The 20,605-nt window shown below is 40.3% G+C and overlaps 1 protein-coding gene across 1 annotated transcript in view; it reads left to right on the forward strand.

Moving 5' to 3' along the window:
• LOC126248511 (protein MON2 homolog) overlaps positions 1 to 20,605 on the forward strand; it is a 203,121-nt gene that overhangs the window by 52,256 nt on the left and 130,260 nt on the right. Inside the window, exons 8-13 of the mRNA XM_049949560.1 lie at positions 5,470 to 5,623; positions 5,806 to 6,057; positions 6,611 to 6,795; positions 8,819 to 8,944; positions 16,960 to 17,087; positions 19,917 to 20,159. Coding sequence (XP_049805517.1) covers positions 5,470 to 5,623; positions 5,806 to 6,057; positions 6,611 to 6,795; positions 8,819 to 8,944; positions 16,960 to 17,087; positions 19,917 to 20,159 — 1,088 coding nt within the window. The remainder of the gene's footprint in view (positions 1 to 5,469; positions 5,624 to 5,805; positions 6,058 to 6,610; positions 6,796 to 8,818; positions 8,945 to 16,959; positions 17,088 to 19,916; positions 20,160 to 20,605) is intronic.

The raw sequence follows: 20,605 nt of genomic DNA on the forward strand, positions 1-20,605 counted from the left end.
CCTCTTCCCCCCTTTTCTCTCCCTCTTCCCCCTTTTCTCTCCCTCTTCCCCCCTTTTCTCTCCCTCTTCCCCCCCTTTTCTCTCCCTCTTCCCCCCCTTTTCTCTCCTCTTCCCCCCCTTTTCTCTCCCTCTTCCCCCCTTTTCTCTCCCTCTTCCCCCTTTTCTCTCCCTCTCCCCCCTTTTCCTCCTCTTCCCCCCTTTCTCTCCCTCTTCCCCCCCTTTTCTCTCCCTCTTCCCCCCTTTTCTCTCCCTCTTCCCCCCTTTTCTCTCCCTCTTCCCCCCTTTTCTCTCCCTCTTCCCCCCTTTTCTCTCCCCTCTTCCCCCCTTTTCTCTCCCTCTTCCCCCCTTTTCTCTCCCTCTTCCCCCCCTTTTCTCTCCCTCTTCCCCCCTTTTCTCTCCTCTTCCCCCCTTTTCTCTCCCTCTTCCCCCCTTTTCTCTCCCTCTTCCCCCCTTTTCTCTCCCTCTTCCCCCCTTTTCTCTCCCTCTTCCCCCCTTTCTCTCCCTCTTCCCCCCTTTTCTCTCCCTCTTCCCCCTTTTCTCTCCCTCTTCCCCCCTTTTCTCTCCCTCTTCCCCCCTTTCTCTCCCTCTCCCCCCTTTTCTCTCCCTCTTCCCCCCTTTCTCTCCCTCTTCCCTCCCTCTTCCCTCCCCTTTCTCTCCCTCTTCCCTCCCCTCTTCCCCCCCTCTTCTCTCCCTCTTCCCCCCCTCTTCTCTCCCTCTTCCCCCCTCTTCTCTCCCTCTTCCCCCCCTCTTCTCTCCCTCTTCCCCCCTTTTCCTCTCCCTCTTCCCCCCCTTTTCCTCTCCCTCTTCCCCCCCCGTTTTCTCTCCCTCTTCCCCCCCGTTTTCTCTCCCTCTTCCCCCCCGTTTTCTCTCCCTCTTACCCCCCGTTTTCTCTCCCTCTTCCCCCCCTTTTCTCTCCCTCTTCCCCACCTTTTCTCTCCCTCTTCCCCCCTTTTCTCTCCCCCTATTTCTGTGGTACCTTGTTGGATCACTGCTATGCATATGCAGTGAGGGGTTGTGGCAGGTGAGGTGACTGAGAGGAACAAGGAGATAGGAAGAGTGGGGGAGGGATGAAGGGAAGCGAAGGTTATCGATAGTGGAGGGAAGGGAGAGGCAGGAGGAGAATGGGAAAGGAGTATGGCACCAGTGAGCAGGAACTGCTGCAGGCAGGGAGAGTTGTGTATGGTCCAAGATGAAGTAGCAGGTTTTGGGGATGGGGGGAGTAGGATAGAACAGAGGAAGAGAGACACTTAAGAACCAACTGTGTTGGTTCAAACTGAGAATATATGGACTGAAGTAGTGTGAGGTGGAAGGGAGGGGAGGTGGATGGCCGACTAAGGGATGGGATGGAGGCAGGTGTGGTGATGTGTGTAGGACAGTGACTATTGGAGATTGTGGCCAGGGGAATTCCAGCATTGCTGGATGTGTTGTCGGGACAGATCTCATGTGCGAAATTTGTGTAAACTGGTTTTCGATAGGGGGATGGAGATGTTCCAGATGATGCTGATTGTAAAGCAGTTGAGCATGTTGTGCTAAGCAGAATGCTCTGTCTCTGGGTGCCAACTTTGCACTTGGCCACAGTTTGGTGGTTGCCATTCATTCTGGAAGACAGCTGGTCAGTGGTGATACCCTCTTAGAATGCTATGTAAAATTTTCAGCAGAGTTGATATATGACACTACTGCTTTCACAAGTGGCCCTGGCTCTGAAGGGGATGATGTGCCGTAGGCAGAACTGAAATATGATGAGCTTGTTAGGTGCATGTGACAGCTCTAATACGTGAGTCTTTGCTGTGGATGTGGCAAGGGGCTGGGTGGGGTAGGTGTGGGTTAAGGATGCACAATGATATTTTGTGGATTGGGGATGCAGTTAAATACTACTGTGGGATAGATGTCAAGGATGGTGGGGAAAGTGTTCCTCCTTTTCAAGGCATGATTAAAGGTAGTCAAGAGCCCTGCTGGAGGATGGTGATAAGTTGTTTCAGTCCGGGGGGGGGGGGGGGGGGGAGGATGGTATTGGATAATGTTGGTTACTGTAAGTGGCTGGAGAATTAGAAGCATGTGTGAATATGCCATATAATATCTGTTGGTGGAGTAGGCTGGCAGGTAAAAGGGGGAGGGGGGATAGCAGAGCCTCTTTATGAAAGCCTCAAACAGACTTTCAGCATTTTGGAAAGGGATTGATCATCACTGCAAAATCTTCATTACAGGACAATTTTTTTCATGTACAGACCACCAACAGTACCTTCATATTGATAACTGCTATCCTTTCCCCAAGAATTGTTTCCCATTAGGCAAGGGACACACAATTCATTAACTGTTGCAGGACTGGTTTATAAATATTTGTGTGTTGACTATTTATTTTCTGTAGCTACTTCATCTTACACTGTTGCTGATTCACATTTTGGGGGGGGGGGGGGGGGTTGGTGGTGAGGCACTTTGTCCTTTCTGGTGGGATTCACAGTTGATCACATTCTAATTGCACTACAATTCTTTGTCCTTCACTGATCAATCCTCTGGTAACAGAAGTGAAATCTCAGTAACAGTCTGCAGAATGTCACACTTTGATATCATGTCAGAACTGATATCGTCAGCATAAAAAGTCAGTGCAATATTAAACTGTGAATGGTCATTTGTTGATAAATTAAGGCCTTAAATGCATAACACCATCTTAAACATGGCAATGAAATACAAACAGCATACATTTGTGTGTGTTTTATAACTGGTACTGGCATTTTGAAAACCTGATTTTTGTTGTACAGTCTTGACTGTCTATCACTTAATGTGGGAGTGAATCAATTCAATCATCTCCTGGTTTGTAACAGGATGGAAGCCTTAAATCATAGGCCCTGTGGATTCTCATTGAGTGGAGAATTATGTTTTCTCCGTGTATACATTAACCATGCACAACACTCTGGAAGCAACACACAGGGTGTTTTATGTTGGAGGACCCTCTCTGTATACCAGATGAACAATAAGGTGCTGTAAACGTTACAGGTCAGAAAACTAAAATAGAATCACAGAAGCATTAGGATAAGGTCTCAGAATTACTCATCCATTAATATTAACCCTCTGGACACGAAACTTGGTGCAGAAAGCTGCTGAAACCAGAAATAAACAGAAGAGAAATATTAAATTGTGAATTGATTGTATAGAGGACAGGTAGGTTGCATGTACACCAAAGATGTGTGGATGTGTTGTGATGTCTCGTCACCATGTTCCACATACACACGATGGGATTTAAGTGGGGGGAGGATGGGGAACAGGTAGGTCAGTCCATTTGTTTAATATCCTCTTACTCCACAGTGTCTAATAAGGTAATTGCAGTCATACTGTGAGATTATCTGAATGGAGGTAAGTGTCAAAGATGGGCCTAAAATAAAAACAATTGATATTTCAGTCATCCAAGGGAAGGCACCAATCTACTAATTACCATCTGGGATACATACGCATTTAGAACAGGATGCAAATAGTGTAGATGTGTCAGCATTGTACTAAGTGTATTTTCCAAAAATTATCTGCAGCAGTTGTTGAAGCAGCTCAGGTCCACAAGAATTGTACTGCCATATCACACACTGTGGTGTAGAGATTGTAGTTGCCAGCTGGTGATGTGCAGCTCAGTGGTTTGATTCCTGCTTTCTGTAGGTGTTTATGATTTAACATTTCTGATTTCTCGAAGGTTCTGGGACATTCTTATTTATCAGATATTGTAATTTGCAGTAATATTCTGTATATGTATAAATACACTGTTATGTGAAACTTAGGGACGAAAGTAACTTTTGGATGCCAACTAATTGCTTGACGAAACTTGGACCCTACATAGAAAGAGCTGCTAAAGTATAGTATAGAAGATAACTGAAGAAAGTACAAAATGAGATGAACAGAAATTAAAAGAGAATAGTTACACTGAAGTCGCCATGATGTATGGTGGTCCCCTGAACATTACAAAAGGTGGGACATGGTTCTTAATGGGATGTGTGATCACCAGGGATGCTCCGCAATGTGCTCGCATGTTTGCCACAAGGTTGATAATGAGTTCTTGTGGTAGGGCATTTCATTCCTCATCCAGTGTAGTTCGCAACTGCAGGATGACTGTTTGTGCATGTGTATGTGTTGCGATGTCTTCCGCATCGCATCCCACAAGCACGATGGGATTTATGTAGCGGGCCGGTGGTTGTGGTGGAGGGGGAGGGGTGGGGGGTGAATTTGCAGGCCAGTCCACTTGTTGAATATTCTCCTGTTTCAAGAGCTTCTCCACCACCTCACTTCAGTGAGGTTGTTCACTATGATTAGTAAAAATGAAATCAGTGCCAAACGCAACCCTGAAAAGATACACACAGGGAAGGAGTACAGTGCCACAATAATGTTGACTACAGAGTGATCAAAGACTTGGATGTTACTTGCAAATTTATGCCTCCTTACACTATAACAACTGTCCCACCAAAATAATAATGCTCGATAGTGTACCTGGATGCATTACGTACCTTTATATGATGAGAGAAGTGGGAACACTTAATGTGCCCAGGAACATGTCATGATCATTTTGGTGGTCCATCTGTAGCATAAGTTCAGTTGTGATTTGGAAATTTACTAACAAACTCGAATTACAGAAACTAGTCTGTTAACCAATAATCAGAATTTTGTTGATTTGAGGACACACATACGCGTAATAATACGAAAAAAAGTTAATTTTATGTAACTTCACTACAGACTACTTAAGTTATGACATCTTTTGGACTGCTTGCATCAGTACTCTGAGAACACAAAAGGAAACAGATTTGTAAATGCTACTGTCAGCACAAAAGTGGGATTAAACTACTTGCTAAAAAGGGAACTGAAATATAGACAAATGCATGTATTGCAAGTATGAATAATCTCTGCCTGCATCTTCTATTTACAATTCTGATCCCTCATATAAAACATCAAAGCTCTCTGACTCCAACAGCTTGTGCATCACTTCTAACTTCATACCTACCTGCGAGTGAATTGCAAAGGGCTCTCTCTTTGTAACTCTTTAAATAACTACGAAAGTGAAATGCTCATTAAGTGCAGCCCTCTAATTACAGAAAAAGGAACTGCTTCCACATTATAACCCAAAGCAGCCTTGGTGGCACACTAAATATCCATGAGGCAGTGGGTACTCTCTGACTTGTACAACATAGGGGCACAACCTGGTTCATCAGGGGTGTGCAGGCCTATATGGCATATGGACATGTGTTTTAAATGCTAAAATATTTTCATTTGTAGCCATTCTGAAGTACGTTGCTCTCCTGTTTTGTTTGCTAACTGAACAAAAGAATAGTGACTTGGTTACAGATATGAAAGTTCTCTTCAAATCATGTTGTCATCAATTGTAGAGCTGCAATTACTGATGCCTGATTTAAATTTTTAATTTAGCAGACTATGCATGTAATATTTAAATATGTATTGTTACAACAGTGGTAGTTTATTGATATAAGCCTGAACGTTTGGCAGGTGCAGCAGTGCCTGTTGCTCAGGGCCAGCCGCCTGCACTGCTAGCAGGTATGCCAGTGGGACCTGGGGTGTCTCCACAACCCGGATTCTTCTCTAGAGGAGTATGGCTCCCTGTCGTAGCTACCTTCTCAAGTGGGCAGGCAAGAGCAACATAGTGAGTACTCCAAAGCATGCTGTTTGTTTCTTGTTAGTATCCATATTTTACCTAACAGTGGACCTGATTGCGGCACTGTTTTTGATTTAACTCTTACCTTTTTCTAAAGGGAAAAAAAAAAATCACTGTGGATTATACATACAACCTATTGCTTAACATGTAGCTCTAAATATACTTTTCAGCCTTGAAATGCTGGATAAAATTGAACCACCAGTGATTCCAGATGGGTATGGCATATCTGTGGCATATGCTTGCCTCTTGGATATCATCCGTTCTGTTGCAATCATAATAGAAGGTACACCACCTGCAGTCGAAGAGCAGCCTGCACCAGGAAAGTACAGTGGGTCAGAAGAGGAAAAAGTTCTTCATTGCCAGCTTATAAATTCTAGTTGGTGTGGTCTGCTAGCGGCACTCAGTCCCCTGATAGATGCTAGGTAAGTTGTAAGTTGCTCCTACACATATTCATTTTAAAAATTAAAAAACTTTCAAATTTTTAGGTGCATAAGTCCATTGTTATATTCAAGGAACTCATTATTGTCGTCCAGGGTTTCTCTGCATAGAGCAGGATATAATGAAGGTATCAAAATGCAGAAGTACGAAGCAGACTCTTTGATATTTGCATACCATTATATGAAACACTATATGACAAACAAATTAGACAGTTATGTGTGAGAGCAATATTTGATAAATATCTGTTACAAATTATCATGTGGTCTATGGAAAACATGTTTTAAACATCCCAGTGTGAATGTGGAGCTAGGTGTAGTACATACAATAACCAACAAGAAACAGTGCAGCCAGCTGACAGGAATACATAAATGTTAAGATAACAAGTAGGTGTGCTCAGTGCTGCTGTATGTGTGCAGCGACAAATCTGTGTTGTGTGTGTGTGTGTGTGTGTGTGTGTGTGTGTGTCAGTCCTGTTGTGATACAATTGCACTTTTAAACATGACTGTTACTGAAAACTATCTCCAATTGTTGTTTCAGTACTGATGAATCTGCTTCCGAAAATGTCTTAAAAGCGATACAGACATTTGCCAGTCTGTGTGGAATGCTGGATTTACAGATACCGAGAGATGCTTTCATTACTGCAATCTGCAAAGCTTCATTGCCACCGCATTATGCACTGACAATTCTAAATTCTGCACCACAAGGAGCTGGATCTGGAAGGGGTAAGAACAAAAAATTTCATTATTTTATTTCACATAGCAGTTATTTTTAAAGTAATAAGTAACATTTGCTAAAACTCATTTCATTTTTCTCTCAGTGTATCCAGAAAAGTTGTACACAAGATCATTATCTAACTTAAGAAATACATATGAATTTTCTGTGGAATTGTAACTGGCACAATTCTTTCTTTTTCACTGAATGAATGAAACATTTGTTCTCAGAATATCAGACCAGATGGACGAATGGGTTGAAAACATTGTGATAACTAGAACTCCATATGTTGCTGTTATTGTCAGATGTGAAAGTACAGTAGTATATGTGAAATGTCTGCTTAAAGACTTCTGGCAAATCAGTGCTCCATGCCCACACTAGTATCTGTTTCTCAATACAAGCAATATAATGCATATAAACTAGTGAAGAGATCCTATATTAAATTGATTGCACAGTCTGCAGTAAACCCAATAAACAATTTCAATAGTTTTAATTAAAAAACTGACTGTGAGGGGTATGCAGATGCATTATTTTCCACATAATATATGTGCTGTGCAATATGAGTATCAATACATTGTACATTTACTTCATGGGAAAAAATGTTATGTGGATGGGATCTAGTTACTTATGCTATGTCTGCATCTCTTGACAGTGCAGTAAATACTTGATTACCATTTTATCTTCAGGCAGATGTAAAATAATTATAGTAATCAAGACCTGGCAACTATAATGCTAGATATGTCATAGCAGAAGTAGTATCTTGAAGAAAATTAATGCTAGTGCCTTGAAACAGAGTGCTTATACATAGAAATTCGGGTTGTTTGGGGTTGAGTACTGAACACTGGCAGTGCTGAAGAAAATCTGGAGGCTTTACATGGCCAAAATGTTATGTCTTCCACAGTTGCTTTACCAGATAATTTTCCAGCAGAGTGGTTGCTTTCGATTTCTCAACTTCAGAACCTTGCAACAAATTTATTGAAGCAAGTAACTCTGATCAGGCACAAGTCTATTTTGATAGAACATCAAACAAAAATTGATATAAAAGACTTCAAAATGCTATGTTCACTTTAGTGGAGCATTTATTCAGATAAGCAGTTTCAACAAAACTATGTTGCCGTCTACATATTTTATGTATTACGATTCAGAGCATCTTATCCATGTCTACAATAATTTGTGTCACATAATAGACATTCCAAGAACATGCAAGGTATAGTATATTGGCATAGCAAAGCAAAAACAATCATTACATAAAATATCATACACAATGCAATCTGTAAGCAGCTTTTAAGAAAGTATTGAGTATGCATATTTCGTGCACTGTGTATTATATTTTATACAATGATTGTTTTACCTTTGACATGCCAATACACTATGCCATATGTATTCTTGGACTGTCTACTGTGTGACACAAATTATTGTGCATGTGGACGAGATACTCTGAAGTGTGGCATGTAATATTCAAAGATGGCAACGTAATTTCGCCAAAACCGATAATCTGAATAAATGCTCTACTAAAGCGATTGTGGTGCTTTGAAGTTTACTTCTTTTTTCATATCAATTGAGATCAGAGTGGAATAATATTAAGCATAGACAACAGCATATATTTTATGCTTTGCTATTTTGATTGTTTTGAATTTGTTACTGGTAAGAAAATTCTCAAAAAGTCTGTTCAAAATAGCATGGGACCGCATTGCACTTAGGATCATCTTATAGTCAGGTAGATGTGATACAATGCTACGCAAATCCTATAGTGTGTTCAGTTATACAAGTGATAGCTTTACAATGATTAACAGGATGATTAGCTTATCTCCAGACTCCTTCTATTAACATTTGAAATAACAGAGAGTGAGCAGGAACGTACAGAAACAATGTAACATATTTAATGCCAGAAACTGTAAGTATTGTGTACTTAATTTTTTGAAAGTAAAGTGCACTATTAAACTTTTTTAATCTCTCATACTGATACTTAATTGATTTTCAGTGTTAACATGAACAACACATTCATAATCTTATAAAAGTTTCTTTAAATTGCAGGTCATTCCCGCACTAGCAGCCAGGATATGAATTCCCAGTACAATGTCAGTGCTTACAATGAAACTGACTTCAGACAGCAAGTAGTAGCAGTGGGAACTCCATTGCCTACAGCATCTTTACCCATTGGTAAGGCTTTTGTTGTTAGCTTGTAGCTAGTGGGTTACAAATCTTATACATGTGATTTTTGCATTTCACCTCTCTCCGCCCCCCCCCCCTCTCTCCCTCCTCCCCCTCTCCCCCCTCTCCTCCTCCTCCCCCCCAACCCCCTCTCTCCTCCTCCTCCCCCCCAACCCCCTCTCTCCCTCCCCCTCCCCCTCCCCCTTATACCAAACAGCTACAAAGTTGTATGCACTGCTCTGATGGAAGATTTCATGGAGGCAAGATTTATCTCAGGTCAAGAGGATTTTGTTACTTGGTTAATTCTTTGCTGTATACAGTCTGCAGTGATTGTTGTTGTTGCTGTTGTTGTTGTTGTTGTTGTTGTTGTTGTTGTTGTTATTTCCCCATTCATTGCAGGATCAAGTGCTATCATTTTCTCTGTTAACCCTTCTAATACCGAGTATTTTTTGTTACACAGAGACCCAAATGGAATTTATTTTTTATTAAGGATAATTTTCATAATGGTAGAATAAAATCACATTTCTTATTTTTTATTAAGGATAATTTTCATAATGGTAGAATAAAATCACATTTCTTATTTTTTTCCACAATCTAAAACATGATGTCAGAGACATTAAATTAAATTAAAATGCATATTTTTTAAAATTATTTATCACCGTAAAATTTACAAACAACTCTCATGAAACTAGAAACATTTTTGATTAAATTCCGAATTGACATTTATGACGCGTTACACTTACAGCAATAATATGCAGAGTGGTTTTTACACACAGAACATTCACATTTTGAACATTTATCGATGAATTTTCTATCCTCAGACCATTTACAAATTGGAAACCTTCCTCTTTTTTTTTTTTTTCTTTTGTCTGTACTGTTGTTGGAAGTATTGGTGAAATAATTTTGTCTGGCTTTCTTCCGACGTGCTCCTTTCCTAATTCTATGATAAATGCCCGTCTCTTGTACTTGGTCCTTTCTGCCCAGTCTGGTGTAAGATGTAGCCATTTGATAAATGCATTCAGTGCGCTGATATCAATCATGTTGTAAAATAATACCATTGGCCACCTTCTGCTCATCCTCTTTGTAGTGTACGTTCTAACAAGCTTGTCCATGGTATCTACTTCTGATTTTGTTTTATTGTAATCCAGAATCATTGCTGGCTTGCATTCCTCACGATCTCCCACTTCCTTCCTTGAATGCATTGTACTGAGCAAAGTTACAACTTTTCCCTTTTTCGAACAATATGAAACAATTGAAGCATGCTCTTGGAATCCAAAAATAGATGAATATTTGACTCGACCTTTGGTCTGAGTGAAAGCTTTTGGTAGTTCTCCTTTATTTTTCTAATTGTTCCTAAGAGTGTGAGACTGATTTTCAGGAGTTCTCTCGCCAAACTAAGGCTAGTGAAAAAATTGTCAGTTGTTACATTTTTGCCACTGTTTTCTAAGCCTTTCACCATATCTAAAGCAACTCTCTTGCCTTGACCAACTTCACGAGACTCATTTTCTTGTCGACGAGTTTGGAGATTGAGAATGTAAGACGTTGCACTATCACATACAGCCCATAATTTCAACCCATATTTTCCTGGTTTTGAAGGAATATATTGCCGAAACGGACATCTACCACGAAATACTACAAGTTGTTCACCAATTGTTACGTTGCTGTGAGGAATATATGCTCCTTGAAATGTGTGTAACCACATTTCAAATATTTCTCTAACAGGAGCCAGCTTGTCAGGAGCACGGTTGTGACGTCTCACATCTGCGTCATCAAATCGGATGCACCTTTAAATTTACGTAAAGTGATTTGTAGCCATTGCTTCACAAAAAATGGGTCTACCATCCTCTTTGTTCCATAGATGATGTGTAACTGCTTCATTATGGGCCTTGTAAGCACCTGCTAGGATCAAGACACCGATAAAGCATTTCAGTTCAATGACATCTACTGGTTTCCATTTACTACTGTAAACAAGACTATCCTCTTTGTTAGTCCATTTTAGAATTACATCAACAATGTTTCTCCTAAGAAACAACTGAAAGCTGATTCTATGGAGTCTACATTTTTCACTGCGAATTTTGTTGGACCAGGCTTTACTCGCATTATGTTCCATCTCTCTTCTCTTCCACAAGCTCTTCTCAACTTGTGTTTGTGCCGCAATTCTTCTTTGTTTTTAGACCTACACAAAATAAAAAATATATAAAGTACAAAGGGTATATGTTGGCGCTAGACCCTAATGCACATTTACAAACATGTGTACTTATATATAACAGTCAGAAACATGTGTTACTTCCCATTCAGGCTGGACATCTGAGCTGTCCAAGTCTTCTTCTGAACTTCCATCTGATTGAGGAATAATCTCTTCTAAGATGTCCATTTCTCCATCACTGCATGAGACATCAGAAACTATATCGCTGATATCACTATTTGATTCTCCAGATAGAGGATTATCCTGCAGTAATATTTCAAGCACTTCATCTTTGGAAAGGAGACATTTTCCACTAAATGCAACACACACAATAGTAGTCTCCACTTGTATGGAACAAATAACTGAACTGTTGGCTTATAAAGTATTGCCAACAATCACACATTACAACAAAATTTACAAGAATAAAACAAAGGAAATACAGCAACACCTATGGATTCAATGTAGTATTATTGGGTAATAATACTGCAAGAGAGAAATGGGGTCGCATTTAACCCCAATGGTATTCAGTGGTTCTCTCTTGATTTTCTACGAAACTAAATATTTTCAAAAAGTTATATTAATATATTACGAACCCATTACTTAATTCAGGAAAAGTCCGAATGTGTACTGTCCTTAAGGTATCCACATCTTCAGAATTCTAACAGTACCCAATTGAAAGAAAAGAGAGATGCTGTTCCCACGTCAGGCATGGGTTAAATACAGGGTGGCGCATGAAATGTGTTACTTTTTTTTTTTAATGTAAACTTTCTTGTCAATACAATCTGAAAGGAACATATACTACAATGAAGAGCCGTCCATGGAGATTTGCTCTAACTCAGCACATTCTCAATATGTCCACCATTTCATTTCCTAACTTACTTCAAATGAACACTGAAGTTAGTGATTACCCTACGGCACATGTTTTCCGTAATTTCCGTGCAAGTTTGAAGAATACGTCTTCTGAGCTCCATTAAATCATGTGGACGTTTTGGGAAAATTTTTTCCTTTAGGTACCCCCAAAGAAAAAAGTCACATGGATTGAGGTCTGGACTATTGGGCGGCCAATTTTGTCCATCATTGAAGTGACCTGGAAACCTGAGTGAAATGATCTGCATGTCGAAATGCTCGTGTAAAAACTCCAACACAGTGTTTGCAGTATGTGGCCTTGTTCCATCTTGCAGAAGCCACTGCGTGTTGAAGGGCAAGGCAGTAGCAAGAAGCTGTGGAATGAAGCTATTGCGAAACATGCTCAAATAACGCTCACTGTTTAGTTTCTTCAAAGAAAAAGGGTCCAATAAGTCCATGACTGGAAATTGCTGCCCATGCTGTAATCCTTGGAGCATGATGTTGTCGTTCATGAAGCACTTGTGGGTTTTCAGTGGCCCAAAAACGTACATTTTGTTTGTTAACCACACCATCTAAATGAAAATGCACCTCGTCTGAAAACCAAACGTTGTTGAGAGTTTCTCCCCTATCCTCCACCCACTGAGCAAACAGTGCTCTCTGCTGCTTGTGTTCTTCAGTGAGCTTTTGTGCACAGGTCATATTGTATGGGTACATATGGAGGTCACTTTTAAGAATGTGTTGAACAGAGCGTCTGGATATTCCCAGTTGCACTGCTGCCTTTCTACACGATTTCCCGGGACTTCCCTGTACAGCAACTCGTACCGCTTCAATATTCTCCGGTGAACAAACAGGCTTACGCTGAGGTCGCTTCGCTTCCAATACTGTTCCTTCCTGTACAAATTTATCGTACAACCTGTGGATGGTATTCTTGCAAGGGACCCATCATGTGTTAAACTGTTGTGGAAAACGCCTCTGAGTCACAACAAGGCTTTTCTTTTCTTGAAAAAGTAACACAATTTCCGATTGTTGCTGTGTCGTCAGTCTTCCATTGTCAGCCATTGCTGCTTACTAGTCTCCTAGCGGCAGTATCGTGAATTACACGTCGTTTCGTAACTCATTTGTTTTTCCAAGCTCTGCTGGTACTGCTCTAGAGATCCCAGTGGGATATCTAATGTGTATCGTAAATTGTGAAAGAAACAATTGGTAACACATTTTGTGCACCACCCTGTACCTAGGTATAAACAACTAGTAACATAAGAATAGTATTATTGTTATAAAGACAGTAACTCTACAATATCTTCGATGTAAATTACCATTGTAGCTTAATGTTCCTTAGTACTAACAAAAAATCTAAGCAAAAGCTCCAGATCTTCAGAGCCTTATCCACATCTACAGGACAACATAAAAGTGGAAATATTAATAGAATGTAGACAACTAGCTGTAGGATATAGAGTCAGTGTATGTTCCAAGGCCACAACTACAGTGCTCTATGATTTGGGCCTAACTCATCTCTCTTTCGATTTTCTACTCTTTCTATTTTCTACGCTTTCTTTTTCTTATTTTTTTTTCTATTTTCCATGTAATTCATATATTTTAAAATAAGTAGTAATGGGCTGCACAATCCACTATAGGACCTGTTATTCTTCAAATTATTATCATGCTTTCTACCACACTATACATATGAATTGTGATTAAATGCCTTAATTGAATATGATTTTATTATTATAACCATGATTGTGAGTTATGTTATTAATGCACTGTAGGTTCTATCATAGTATCTTGACAGTAGGCAGTTGTCAGTAGGTAGCAGAAGAGCGACCTCTCGCTTTCTCCTCTCAAAATCTTGAAAGCTATAATGCTGTTCTTTCTATGCAGGAACTCAGACATGCACTCTCCTCCTCTTACTCTTCTCCAGGACTGGGTGGTATCCACGTCCAAATGTTGCTGCATCTATCATACCTTAGTCTGTGCCACCTCCTTCGCTTTTATAATCGACTTTGGGTTGACAGTACCTTTCCCAGAAGATGGGGAGAAGCTATTGTCTTTCCTGTTCCAAAACCTGGAAGGACAAACATCTCCCCTCCAACTATCGCCCAATCTCTCTCACGAGTAGTGTTTGTAGGGTTTTGGAGCGTTTGGTAAATTGCCGTTTAGGCTGGTGACTGGAGTCCCGAAACCTTTTAACAACTGTCCAGTGTGGTTTCCAAAAGCATCATCCCACAGTTGACCATCTTGTTGCTCTCTCCACTTATGTCATGAACAATTTTCTGAGGAAGCGCCAAACAGTAGCTATATTTTTTGATCTGGAGAGGGCATACGATACCTGTTTACCTGTTGGAGGACAGGCATCCTCCACACCCTGTTCTCTTGGGGCTTTTGAGGTCGACTACCCCTCTTCCTCCGTGAATTTATGACAGAGTGCACATTTAAGGTGCAGGTGAACACTACTGTATCCCGTACTTTCTCCCAAGAAAACGGAATGCCCCTGGGCTCCTTACTAAGTATTATACTGTTTGCCATCGCCATAAATCCAATTATGGATTGTCTCCTTCCTGATGTCTTGGGCTCCCTCTTTGTCAGCGATTTTGCAATCTACCACAGCTCTCAACGGATCAGCTTGCTTGAACAATGTCTCCAGGAATGTCTCGATTGCCTCCACTCATAAAGCATCGAAACCGGCTTCCAATTTTCTCCCAGTAAGACTGTCTGTGTAAATTTTTGGCATTGTACGTAGTTTTATCCGCCTTCCATACATCTAGGCCCTATTGACCTTCAATTTGTGGATGTTGCCAAATTCTTGGGACTTACGTTTGACAGAAAACTTTGCTGGTCTTCCCATGTTTCATATCTTTTGGCTCACTGTCTGCGATCCCTCAACACCCTGCATGTTCTAAGTGGTCCTCCTCCGCCTATATCACACCTTAGTGTGCTCAAAATTGGACTATGAAAGCATATTTTACTTCTTTGCATGGCCGTCTATTGTTCGGCATCTAGATTCTCTCCACCACTGTGGATTGCATTTAGCATCTGGAGCTTATTACGCTAGCCCCGTGGAGAGTCTTTATGCTGAGACTGATGGACCTCCACTGTCCAGTCGGTGAGCTGTCCTTCTGAGTCGTTATGCTAGTCGTCTGTCTTCCATGCCTGCTCATCTGACCCATGCCCTTTTTTTTTTGTCGCCTCCTTGGATTTAGGGTATGCAGGCAGCCCTTCCTCTCTATTACCACTGGGAGTCCACTTCTGTCAACTGCTACATTCACTTTCCATTCTATTTCCTAAAACTTTCTTGACAAATGGGGGTACCATGCCACCTTGGCTTCACCCCCCAGACCTGCCTTCTCCGTGATCTATGTCGGCTTCCCAAGGGCAGTACTCCCCGTATAGTTTAACATCAGGTATTCAATGCTCTATGCGCACAAATGGAGGATGACACATTTATTTACATAGATGGTTCAAAGACCAATAAGGTGTAGGGAGTGACTGTATTCTTGATGACGACACCCCTATTAGATTTCGACTTCTCGACTCGTGTTCAATTTATACTGCGGAGCTTTATGCTGTTCTCCAGGCTCTCCAATACATCCTTTGCCATCAGCGGATCCAGTATATTATGCGTTCGGATTCACTCAGCTCTCTTCTCAACCTCAAAGCTCCACCCTCTGGTCCACCGGATTCAGGACTGCCTCCACATGGGGGGAGGAGGGGGGGGGGGCATCTCTGTGGCATTGTTCTGGATCCCAGGGCATGTTGGTATATGTGGAAATGAGACAGCTGATATAGCGGCAAAGACTGCTGTCTCTCTTCCTCAACCTGCTTTTTGTGTGGTCCCCTTTGCCAATCTACAGAGCATTTTATGTTGTTGTGTTGCTCTTTTATGGCACACGCATTGGTCTGCCCTTCAGGGTTATAAATTATGGTACATAAAACCTCATCCCTGTGCTTGGACCTCTTCCTCCAGGCCTCGTTATTGGGAGGAGATAATTTTAACTAGACTCCAGACTGGGCACTGTCTTTTTAGCCATCGACATCTTTTAAGTGGCGATCCTCCCCTGCTTTGTCCCCACTGCTCTCAATCGTGGATGGTGAGACACCCCTATTTTAATCCACTATGCATCCGTATACAGCTATCACCTGATGTATCTTCCCTTTTAGCAGGTGATGTGTGCTCAGCCGATTACGTCCTTGAGTTTATAAGTGTTAGTGAGATGACATTGGTCATTTGAAGCTCCTTTTAGGGAAAACAACTCCCCTTCAATAGTACTTTTCTAAGATTCCCTTCTGTTTTTAGTTTCCCTCCTCCTTGAGTTTTGCTGCCATTGCTGCTGATTTAAAATCCTGTTTTTGCCATTCACTGAGCCACAGAATGGATGCTTATGACCATAGCTGTTTTGCACCCTAAAACAACAACAACAACAATAATAATAATAATAATAATAATAATGAAGTTGTCAGCAGACTAACATAGATTTCATGTAATGGGTGTGAAACTCTGAAGACAGATGCAATTATTTAGCTGATATTATTACTTGATTCTTCTTTAACCATTGTTTTATCTGAACATAAATTTTGTGATGTATTAATTTTACTTTATAAAATATTTTTATAATTTTTTTAAAAAATTCTGAAACTGCCTATATAAATTTTAACATTTTAATGAAGATCTCTGTTCAGGTAATCATAGGGACTGCCATATATCACATGTTGCTATTATTTTTATTGGTGTGCTGCTATGTCATAACTTGGTCATCAAATTAGTAGTTTTGGGATGAAAGTTTACTTTTGTTAAATTTCTACCACATTTTTTCTGCTTGCCTTCAAAAGTTTGTATTCTTAAACAAGCATGTTCACCATTTAATCAGTCTAATATACAGACAGTTTTAATATGTATAAGTAAACACAAATGAAATTAAAATTATATACATTAATGTTATTGCAGTATATTTTATTTTAACAATGTTCCATTTTCTGTAAATGCGTAGTTTATTCTCTTCAGGTGCCCAGCAGGGTCCAGTCATGTTGACAGCAAAGAATCTACAGTGCATGAGAGCTTTACTGAGTGTAGCTCACTGTCATGGAAGTATATTAGGCACTTCATGGCACCTGGTGCTGACAACATTACAGGTGCGTACTAAACACACACAGTTTTATTGCCATAAGTAAGTTTAAAATATTACCGATAGTTTTGAGCAGTATGAGAAAAATAGTTTCTGTACAGCAGAAGAACAAAGTTATACTTATTTTCTTTTGCATGTCTCTGCAGACTACTAAAGGTAAGTTTCTTGGCCAGAAATATGCATTTGTCTATGTCTTATATCACTGACCATATGATCATGTTGTATTGCCTGACACACACACACACACACACACACACACACACACACACACACACACACACACACATTTCCAGTGGAATTGACATAATTCTAGAGAGTAAAAACTCCCAAGCAAGGGTTTGCATTGTTGTGTAGGTAGTCTTGATCAACCTTCTCTTAGAGATGCTGGCAGAACATGTTTATGGTAAGAATGTGTGGATGAGGATTATTTGATAATAAAGTATCACCATTATATAGAAGTGGTGGCCTAGAGTGGTAGCTGATGCACTTAAACCCATTCAGTTAACTCTCTGTCAACTGAATACCTCATATTTCAAAATGTTTATCATCACAGAGGTATGTTCCTGATCTTTATACTGTGTTCCAGATTTGACATAAATGCACGATTCTCAACATTTTAAGAAAGTCCTACAATAATGACTTGCCCTTTCACATCAGATAAAAGTAAATATTGAATTTTTGTCTCACTAGTCTTGTGTGAGGCATATTATTGTGTTGTTCGAAAACTGAAGCTCAAATTGCTTCGATTTACTGTTAGTAACTACTTTGATGAGGGGATGTTTGCCTGTATAATGTCCAGTTTTACTTGTCCTATGAACTTCTTTATCCTTCTAATACTTTTTAAAATATTGAAATCTACCTTTTGTGGGTTGGTGGAGACATTCTTTAAGCAAGGCCACACATTGTTTGGGTTTATGCTAAAAGTTCTTTTTATCTTACCTAGGACAACAGGTATTTGATAATGTCACACACAATCCCAAAGTTTTCACCTACCTCAGTCCACTTTCCTTTTTCAGTCCTGTTCAAGTTTTGGCCCTACCTTGTGAATCTCAATCTATCAGTAGCCCCAAGTGATAACAGTGCAGCGTAGCAGTTTCATGTCCAGCATTACATTGATAGGATTTGCAGCATTATGATGACATTGCTGGTAGTGACACTAGAAAAGCTTGACAAAGTTTGTGTTTATGCCACAAGTCAGAGAGGCTGTCTTGTTCAGGTCACTGACTTTGTCATAAGCTAAGTTCTTGTCCACACTGTTTCCTACCACAACTCATTTTCATTTTTGATGTCCCTACATAAAGACCTCACTTCATCTTCCACTTGAACCAGGTACGTATTTAGTTTGAAAATTACAGAACACGGTGGCACGGTAATAAAATGTGGAACTCGTGCAAGAGTACAGTTATTCAAATCACTGTCTGGCCATCAAGATTGTGGCTTTCCGTGATTTCCCTGAAGTGTTAAGGTAAATGATTGGATTGTTCCTTTGAAAGGGCATGGCCTGTTTCCTTCCTCAATTTGGGCCTGTGCTCAGTCTCTAAAGATCTCATTCTCATTGGGACATTAAACCCTTCCTTCCTTCCTTCCTTCCCTCCTTCCTTCAGTTTTGTAATGCTGATGACCTGGTAATGCATCCCTAGTCTTTCTGCAGCTGGGTGCATACATTTTTCCATCTCAGTGACAACAGCAGTACTAACTTCTTCCTAATATTTTGTTTCATGTTCTTAGCCTTTGTGGTCACAGTTTAAATCTGATATGTGTTTCCTGTTCCTGTACCGAGTCAGCAGTTTCTTGCAAGACTATCAGCAAGTGTGTGGTGTCCCAGAAGAATCTGTTTAAAGCAGTGCTAACTTTTCAGCTGATGCATAGTTTATGTGAAGAGCAGTGCTCCATTTTCATGTGCGATAGTGCTCTTTTCTGTTCATGTTATGGACTTCCAAGTGGTAATTTAGAGGTTGGAAGAATGGACAAATAATATTGTTATTGCGTCTACTTCAGAAAAACTCTTTATATCTTAATTTTAAGATTTATTACACTTTCAATCTATGTGAAGATGGGAGGACAGAATTTTTGTCTGAAAAACAGAGTGAGGTTTCTGGGTCTCACATTTGAAGGTGAACTTCCAGCCTTCTAAAGTGTCATGGTAGCAGGTCATTCCACTGCAACAAAGTAGGTGGCTGCACAAAGCTTGATTATGAAAGCATGGTGTATCAGGATATTGTAAAATGCTGTTAACCGTGAGTGGATTTATCTGCTGACAGGACCTTCTAAATCCAACTCCACAAATCGCCTGTATGCTATGGCTGATGAGACACCATGCACCATTGGGTGGTAACTCTTCCTAGTGTGTCAGGTGTGCACCGTATTGCATGGACTAAAATCAATCCATCCAGTATCCTGTCTTTCAGTATATAATTATGTATAATTTCTTGTGAGGAAAACATTTTCTTTTAAAGATGAAATTACTCGTTGTTGGATTTTCTCTCTCTCTCTCTCTCTCTCTCTCTCTCTCTCTCTCTCTCTCTCCCTCTCCCTCTCCCCCCCCTACCCCTCCCTCCCCCCTCCCTTTCCCCATCCCCTCCCCCTCCCCGCTTCTCCACATTTCCTCCCAGCCCTCTACCAGCCTTTTTATCACAAAATGTATTTAAATTTTAATTTTTGTGTTACTTATGTATGGAAATGTTTTTGAACAGTCAATTATATATGGAACCTGCTGCAAACAGGGACCACCCGAGAAAACTGATATTTGGTGTAAAGTAGGTTGGATGGATATGTGTCACAGTTCAATCATTAAGCTGTTGTCTTCCCAATTATACTTGCTTATTTTTTTTTTCAGCATCTGGTATGGATTTTGGGCCTGAAGCCTTCTACAGGTGGTAGTTTGAAAGCTGGCCGAACAACGGCTGATTCCAATGCTGTAATAACAACAGCGGTAATGGCTGATTTACCAGTCCTTTCAGCTATGCTGAGCCGATTGTTTGAATCCAGTCAGTATTTGGATGATGTTGCTTTGCATCACCTTATTGATGCACTTTGTAAGCTCTCTCATGAGGCAATGGAGCTAGCGTATTCCAATCGTGTAAGTACTTTCTCATATCTGTCAAAATATGACCACAGTTAAATCACAGACCACTTCAGCATTAACCACTAGGATGCTAGCAGGTGTAATGCTGGATGTTGGAAATCATTAAAAAACTTGTTTTGATCTTCTACCTTGATGTGTAATGTTTTGAATTATTACTCAAGTTTATTGTTTTGGAAACAGTAACTAATGTTGTGAGCATGGTATACATGAATGAGTAACCATGTAGTTGTGTGTGTTAAGAAATTCACAACATAAAAGACGACATGAATCTGTGCTGTATTCAGAATAAATTCAGTTTTTCTCTGGGATGTCAGTGTGTGCAAGATTCAGTAAATTATATATTAATTTAAACCATAGTCATCCATATATCATTTCTTGTTCCATGTGCTGGACAAAAAGTTTAAATAGCGTTTGAAAGCTACTGCCCCCACTAGAGAGTA

The sequence above is a fragment of the Schistocerca nitens genome, chromosome 3 (genome assembly GCF_023898315.1).
Source record: "Schistocerca nitens isolate TAMUIC-IGC-003100 chromosome 3, iqSchNite1.1, whole genome shotgun sequence".
NCBI lineage: Eukaryota > Metazoa > Arthropoda > Insecta > Orthoptera > Acrididae > Schistocerca > Schistocerca nitens.